Source organism: Condylura cristata, unplaced genomic scaffold (assembly GCF_000260355.1).
Source record: "Condylura cristata isolate star-nosed mole 26May11 unplaced genomic scaffold, ConCri1.0 scaffold00014, whole genome shotgun sequence".
In the NCBI taxonomy this organism is placed as follows: domain Eukaryota; kingdom Metazoa; phylum Chordata; class Mammalia; order Eulipotyphla; family Talpidae; genus Condylura; species Condylura cristata.
The window spans coordinates 35,383,266-35,391,437 of record NW_004567115.1 but is presented as its reverse complement, the minus strand read 5'-3'; the positions used below and the strand labels follow the sequence as shown (position 1 = coordinate 35,391,437).

The 8,172-nt window shown below is 34.5% G+C and overlaps 1 protein-coding gene across 2 annotated transcripts in view; it reads left to right on the top strand.

Annotated features, from left to right (window-relative positions):
* Positions 1-8,172, top strand: part of MTUS1 (microtubule associated tumor suppressor 1) — a 137,702-nt gene that overhangs the window by 36,317 nt on the left and 93,213 nt on the right. For both annotated transcript variants that reach the window (XM_004682350.2, XM_004682349.2), the window contains exon 2: positions 5,122-7,352. In XM_004682350.2, coding sequence (XP_004682407.2) covers positions 5,262-7,352 — 2,091 coding nt within the window. In that variant the 5' untranslated portion in view covers positions 5,122-5,261. The remainder of the gene's footprint in view (positions 1-5,121; positions 7,353-8,172) is intronic.

The window sequence follows — 8,172 nt, the reverse complement described above, 5'->3', positions numbered from 1 at the left end:
TCTGAGAAACATTTTAAGATAAAAATGATTTCAAATTTGTGCAATTGAAATAAATTTTGTAGAGTTCATGGTGCTTCCATAGCCTTTTTTTTTTTTTTTTGAAATCCATTAAACCAACTCTAGCTTTTCCTACTTAATGGCTTCATTGGAAATCATCATGCACTTAGGAAATTGACTAACCATTATGCAAGTTCTTGGCTTCTATGGTGAGATGTGCTTTACTAAGCTTTGTGCTTACAGAGGTTATTGGCTTTGTCAAAAGGGAGGTTCCAGGAGCTAATTTAATAATTTAAGCCTCTATTGTGAACAGAAGTGCTATGATTGGCTTAGGGATAAAATTATTTACTAGCTTATTCCCAAATCTTTTACCTCCTGGTTTTGACAGGTGGCAAAAACTTATGTATATATCTATAATATGTAGATATTTTTTTGTTTGGTTGATTACTTTTGAATTCAGAATAAAATGTGTAACTTAGACACTGTTCATGCATCTTTTTGTTTAAAAGTAAGGTGAAGATCAGGTTACAGTTTGGGTTTGAAAACAGTAGCTCTACTGGTGTGATTTGTGGAACAATTGTTGTGAAGACTGACGTAACTATGATTTGGAAGCTACACATAAATTTTAACTTTATTTATATTCAAATCTTAGATTGGTGTGCCATGTTTTCATATAAAGAATAAAATAGAAGTTTTCTATACTACAAAAAATGAAACTAAATTTCATGTGTGACTAGGAGAAACAAATTTTTGATTTATATTAGGAAAGCTTTACATTTTTATTGAGGAGGCATTGGTTTACAACCCTGTATGTTTTAAAAGTATAGGCTCACCCCTCTGCAAATGTATGCTATCACACCATGTTCACCATCAAAGCACCAGTAACCCTCCACCATACTGCATTGCGCCCTCTCCACCCTTCCTTTCTCACTCTGTGTCCTGAAGCTTCAGTTCAGCAGTCACATTAAAGGGTTTTACTAGGGTTAGGTTTATTATTTTGTTTAATATTCATAAAGGAAATGAATGAAATCATCCAGTATTTCTTTTTCCTTCTAATTTGTTTCACTTAGCATGCTCTTTTCTATTCCATCTGTCTTGTCACAAATGGCAATATCTCATCTTTTTAAAACTAAAGCATAATAGTATTCTGTTGTATACACATACCACACCTCCATTATACCTACTGCCAACTGTCATTGGGCACTTAGGTTGTAGAAACAACTCTGTATTTCAAAATTGTCATAGGTGTGGGAAATAATGTATTAAGTTCAAATTATTGGTCTAGACACTGCAGGTCTAGAGGATGTAGACAGTACCTATTGATGCATAAGCCTCTGCTGATGTAGTTCAGCGGGAGGGGGAGGCGGCACAGCTGTTATATAACAGCAATCTTCCACTAACCATTGTCTAGCCAAGTCATGCCATTTATTTCTTAAGGATGGTTTCCTCATTTGTAAAATGAAGACGTCTGAATTGGATTTTTAAAATATTTGCCAGTATTAATAGGATAAAGCTAATTAGTTTAATTATAATGCTTTTAATTAGTATGAAACTGATTCAACTTAAGTTGGCATCTTTAAGTTTTTATCTTTGGGGAATATGCAGTCACTTTTAAGCTGTAAGTTAGAAAATAATCTTTTTTTCCCACAGGAGTTGAAACAGCTCAAATCTTGTGTTAATAGTTCTTTTTAGTTGGTCACTTCTGGTCATATTTATCAATTTTTAGCCTTAAAAATCATCATAGAAACACATATTTTGGTAAATATTTTTATTCAAGAAGAGTTGCCCTATCATATTTCCAAATTATAGTAAGTAGGGAATTTGTTCTCTCTCAAAATGTTCTCTGATTTTTTTCTCAAATGACTCTCTTTAAAAGGAAACTTGATCGTTCTGCTTTGTTCTGCTTAAAAATGCTACTGAAAGACAACTGAGAGATTAACCCTTTGGGTGAGAATGATTTATTCTAAGTTTAACTCTTTATACTTGTCTTAGTGTAAATCAATTCTCAAGAGAGTTACTTGGAAGGTACTGTAAACTTTATTGTATTTCTAGAAATACATTGCATCCTGGTTCAGGTGAGACTGAGTCAAATGAATAGAAGTCTAACATGTGGTGGAAAATTTTAGTACCATTTTGAAAGGAGAGGAATGAAATTGTTCCTAAAGACTAGATAGCTAACTTTTTAACTTTGACACAACTCCTGAGGGAAAGAGTTTCTCAAATCTTGTGCTAATAGTTCTTTTTAGTTGGCCATTTCTTCTTTGAAAAACTCCCTGGAAATAAATAAGGTTGACCAACCTTTTCTTGTTCATGATTTTATCTTCATAGTGATAGTAACTTGAAGCTATATTTTCTTTAGTGATTGAAGTTGATCTTACAACTAACCCTGTAACTGATCAATTTGAACTCAAGTTTTTTGATATTCAAACCCTGATACACTAATTCTTTACTTATATCTACAAAGGTAGAAAATACTTCAGGAAATTTCTTTACTATAGAAATGCTTCTTAAGTATTTCATCTGAATATACCTTGTGATTTTTTTTAAAGTTTTGTTCATCAATTTGGAATTTTCATTAATTATAAGATTGATGTTAAACTGGCATATGAAAGTTGAAGAGTTGAAATGTTCTGGAATTTTTCTATTACTGTTTGTAATCTACTGATCTGTAAATTCAAATTCAAAATATTTAGACTTTAATAGAATATTATAGTCATTAGAAATGTTTTTGTATTCCAGTGATATGGAAAAAGCTTAAGAGACAATGGTGACATAAGCTTTCACATAATGGGAGACTTAAGCTTTAAAAATAAAACTCAGGTCACATACCTATAACATATAATTATTAGTAGGTAAATTAAAAAGAGCCCTACCCTTTATAAAGTCTGCCAAGTTATTAGGTTTTGAAAAAAAGTCTTAAAAATCATATCCCTTGACAGTGAATTTTATTTCCAGGGAGTTTTTCAAAGAATGTAATCAGGTAATCAAAAGTTGAAAGGTACTTAGTGTAGTGTTATTCATAAAGGAAGAAAACTAGAAACGTTGTAGTATTGGTGTAATCTGTTCTACTTTGTATTTATTTCTTAAAAAAAATACTTTGTCAATGGAAATATTAACTTTGTTTTTTAAATTAGCTTGAAAAATTATCTTTGTGTGTTTTAGAAGAGGGAACATGGGTAGTAAAGATTTCATGAAATAAATCTAACGACTGTACAGACAAATCACTTCTATGTTCTATGTGAATGCTTCTGATTCTTGTGCTCCTGTTTGCTTATGCCACAACCTCTTCAATGAATAATGACCTCCATGGAACCAGAAAGGTAGCATACTTAACGTATTTTAAACTTACCTGCTATATACAGAAGTGTAAAAAATGAGTAAATGTATCTCTTGATTTAAACAGTTAGCTTGAACATACTTTATACCAAGAATTAAAAATACAAATTTGTGTTTCATAAAAATGTTTATTAAAGTACTGTCCAAAACAGCAGCTGTTACTTCAGCGATTCCTTTATTAACTAAAGAACCTTGTTGGGGAAAAGTTACTAGCTTATATTTTCTGTTACTGTATGAATTAGAGAATACATATTTTAGGATTCAGAATCTCTTTGAGAGATGTGTGCTTGTGAGCTGTTGAGGTAAACACTGTGCCTTTCTTTCCCTCAGTGAGAACTGGTTTCAGGATACACAGCCAGAAACAATCTGAGCTCTGTTAGTGAAGATACTGATCCTTCTAGTTCTTCCATTATTCCTTTTCTCTTGACTGTGTACAGGGCACTGAAGTTTGAATTCAGAGAAAAGATTACAACATAGAAAATTGAGTCTCTTAATTTAGAAATTCATGTTACAGTGGCAATTTTTTTAAATGGATATTCCCTTTCTTCAGAACAGAGCCATGGCACCTGATTAACATTAAATGCCAGACATTAGATTGTCAGTTCAAGTGAGTGAACATATGCACATATGTATACTGTGTGAACTCTTAGCAGTCCTGGCTTGAATGTTTTGGGCTTAAGCATTTCGGTTTGACCAAAAGTGTAATATTTCAGCTATTTGCAAAAGTCCTTGGATTTAAATGCTTGCTTGGGTTATTTTTAATGATTTTAAATGTATGGTACAGTAGTTTTTAGTGTATTTACAGCATCGTGTGACCATAAATCCTTACATAGTTTGATTGTCCTCAGAAGAAACCCCATTCCAATTGGCAGTCACTCTTCATTTTATTCCTTTTTCCTCTCTCAGTCCTGGAGAACCACTAATCTACTTTCTCTTTAGGTATTTGCCAATTCTGAAATTCTCATGTAAATAGTATCTTATTGTTTAGTCCTTTGAGAGATTTTTTACTTAGTGTAATATTTTTAAGTTGTAACATTGTATCCATGCACCAATTCTCCGCTCCTGGTGTTGGTGAAAATGTGTCCTTGTTCCAAATACTTCTGTTAAAATCATGTATATGTGTGCATGCGATTTTGTTTGGACATTTATTTTCATTTCTTTTGGGTAGATACTGAAGAGTTTAGTTTTTATGTCATATTTTTATAGAACTACCAGTAGAGTACTATAATTATTGAGTGAACTTTTATTTTTTCAACTTTGTAATCATAGATGTTTAAGATAGAGAATAAAAACAGGGAAAAGAAAAGTGTTAGTAAATTTTCATTGATTTTTAGCCCACTTGCTATGCCTTCTTGGTCTGTGTGATAATCATTTCCAAAGAAACACTTGGAGACCCCTAGGAAAATGAAAAGGTCACTAAAAACTAATTGTATTGGGAGAGCAGACATAAGTTGGACCTGCCCTAGGCAAATTAGGATCAGTACAAGAAGGAAAGTCTATTGTCCTGAGAGAAGGGACTTCAATGACAAGTTAGGAATCACTGGAAGGGAGGAGAAGACATCTCAGAGGTGAAGTCACTTGTAGGAGCAATGTTAGCAGTTTCTCTTTTCTGTTCTGACCCAGTCTCTCAAATGCAAAAATCTTTGAAATGAGGTGATACTTTAGTGATATCTTAATTATCCTTACCCATAGGTGTAGGTTCTAAATATTAAAGTGATTAAAGTTAATCAAGGGTGCCTTATTAATTTTCCTTATATTTATCTGAGTTAAACATTTTATATCTTCCAGAAAACAACAAATCATTTCAACATAAAGCATCTTAAACTAAGAAAATTTCAACCTTGCTGAAAAATTTAGGAGATGGGCAGATTTTCCTTCTCATTGGAAAGGATTTAAAGAAGAAATAAAATGGCAGAGGTTTAAAGTTAATGATCAGGATGAATGATGACAATTCATATGACAAGACAGAAGATGAACTGCAGTCCTTGTTTATCAGTGATAAAAATGGGAACACATATGCATACAACCAAAAATCACCACTTACACAAAACTCTTCTACCCATCCTATGAGTTGGAATTCTGACAATGCAGACGACATGGTGGTTGATTATGAAAGCAACTCTGCTGTGGACCTTGGTCAGAAGATTTCTTTAAAACCTCAGTGTGTTGAGCAACTTAGTCACCAAAAATCTTCAAGTGATTTCACTAGTAAGGTGCTGTTAGACAGTGCTAAGGATTCTGAACATCATTCTTCTGCTCACATTGTAAAGACTAAGGAGCCCAAGTACCTGCATGGCAACTCTGATATCCTAGAACTATTTCAGGACCAGACTGTTGAGACATCTCTGCCTTTTATGTGGAAACCGAACAATGACTTGAGCTGTACAGACTACCCGACTGCCTTGAAGCTAAACCAGAAATTTGATAGGGAAGTAGATGACGTGAACTGCACCTTTATCACACGTCATGCTGATGGAAAGAGTTCTTTGCATACCTCTGGAAGTCTGCAGCCAACTGACATGACAAGTGGAAATGCATCTTTATCTTGTTCCACTTGTACAACTTCTCATCTTGATAAGACACATGTGAGAGAAATGAGTGGTGATGGAGGCAGCTTTGAAATACCTCAAATCACATCATCAGTGGCCCAAGACACAAATTACACAGCATTTTTTGATGTGGTGATGCAAACCGATGTTGTTGTTCCAGATATTGGAAGTCAGTGTCGGTATTCTTCAGGAAAGGTTACCAGTGAATTCACAGATGGAACACAGCAAAGACTAGTTGGAGAAAAAGAGATACAGGCTCTAGCACCAGTTCCTGGTGGCGTGGAAGTTCCCAGTGGGTCTGTATTACAAGAGCTCTTTTGTTTATCTGAAGATGAACCAAATAGTGAGACACATTCACACAGCTCATATGGGCAAAAGGAAACGGGTCAAAATCTAAGAGAAACAGTGTCCAATTGTATCATAGATGATGACTGTCTCTTACTGGTGCCAGCTTTTGACAAAAGTGATGCCCAAGTGCTGGACCCAGAGCATAAAATCACTGTACTTAAAGACACACATATTCCCTCCAATGAAAAGATTTTGGGAACCCCAAATTGTCCTATTGAACTGATAAGTAGCCCACCAGGACAAAAGGTGGCTTCATCATTTGAAATGACTTGGGAGGCAAATGATATGGTTATTAACACAAATAACACAGTTTGCATGTCAACACCAATCTTAGAACCCACACACACTACTTTTTCTATTTCACCTATTGTAGCACCAGAGAAATGTACTAAGGTAGACAGGAATAGTCGAGATCTCAGGAACTTACCAAGCCTGAAGAAGACATCTCTAAATATATCTAAGCCAAGCCTAGGAAAATCAACAACCAAAACAAATACCCCTCTAGGCAGTAAAGTTAGAAAAACTGAAATTATAAGTTATCCAAGACCAAACTTTAAGAATGTCAAAGCAAAAGTTATATCTAGACCAGTGTTGCAGCCCAAAGACCCTGCTTTACCAAAGGTCATAACTGCACCTCAGGTAACCAGAGTCTCATCACCTTCACCAGTGTCCGCAAGACAGCTGACAGTTTTAAGCAAAACACCAAGAGCTGAATTGAATGCAGACACAAAGGCAGAAATCTTAATTAACAAGACGCACAAGCAGCAATTTAATAAACTCATTACTAGCCGGGCTGTGCATGTTACAACTCATTCTAAAAATGCTTCACACAAGGTTCCAAGAACAACATCTGCCATGAAATCAAATCAGGAAGATGTTGACAAAGCAAGTTCTTCTAATTCAGCAAGTGAGACTGGGTCCGTGGCTACGTTTCTTCAGATCAAAGGCATACTCCCTGTAAAAATGGAAAGCACAGAGTGTTTGGAAATGACGTATACTGCCAGCATTGATAGGATTAGCCCTGAAAAGAAGGGTGAAAAAGAAAACGGGGCACCTATGGAAAAACAAGAACTTAAAAAGGAAATTTTGAATGAGACCTTTGAGTATGGTTCTGTGTTTTCGGTAAGTGAAATTTCTGCCTGCTTTAGGGGATGGTGCAGGAAATTGAGAAGGAGGCAATACTAGCAATTGATTATCCATAAATTGTCTATATATTACTGCCAAGCTTGACTTGCAGGTGGTAGGTGATCTACCATTCAGGTCATAGTCAATTCAGTAATTCTTTGTAGTCAGTCAGTACCTTTACAGTGTTAATTGGTTACAATATAGGAAACCTTCAGATTGTGAAAACATCCCCAAGGTCAGTATATTGTATTAAGTAGTACTCTTTTCAATAATATGCAAAAAGAATAAGGTAATTTAATATTTTAGTGTAGTTATTTAAAATTAAGTAGCTGATTATATTTCTGGGGGAAAAAAAGAAACTTTAAAATGAACTAGAGCACAAAAATAAAAATGGCCAGGGAGTGCTCATAAATACATCAGCATAAAAATAACTCTTGTCCTTCTGGAGAAAGTAGCTGCGGAAGGTGGAGCCCCCTCTGTTTGGATAGTGTTTTTCTGGATTCTGCCCTTGATCAGCTAATGTGATTTGGGGCAAGTCATCTTTGAAACCCAAAGGTGAATAATTAGACTAATAAATGCAGGAGGGCTCTTGCAACTCTAATATATTCCTGACACATAAAATACACAAAACTTGTTTTATTTATGGATATTGAAAACGCTGTATGTTTTCTATAGCATCTTTCAGATATGGATGTGTATTTAGAAAAGGAATCACCTTTACTTCAGAAATTGCATATTTTTGATAATAGCATAAGGAGGGTAGTTTTCCGAGTTTTACAAACTTTTTTTTTTTTTTTTTTTTTTTTTTTTTTTTTTT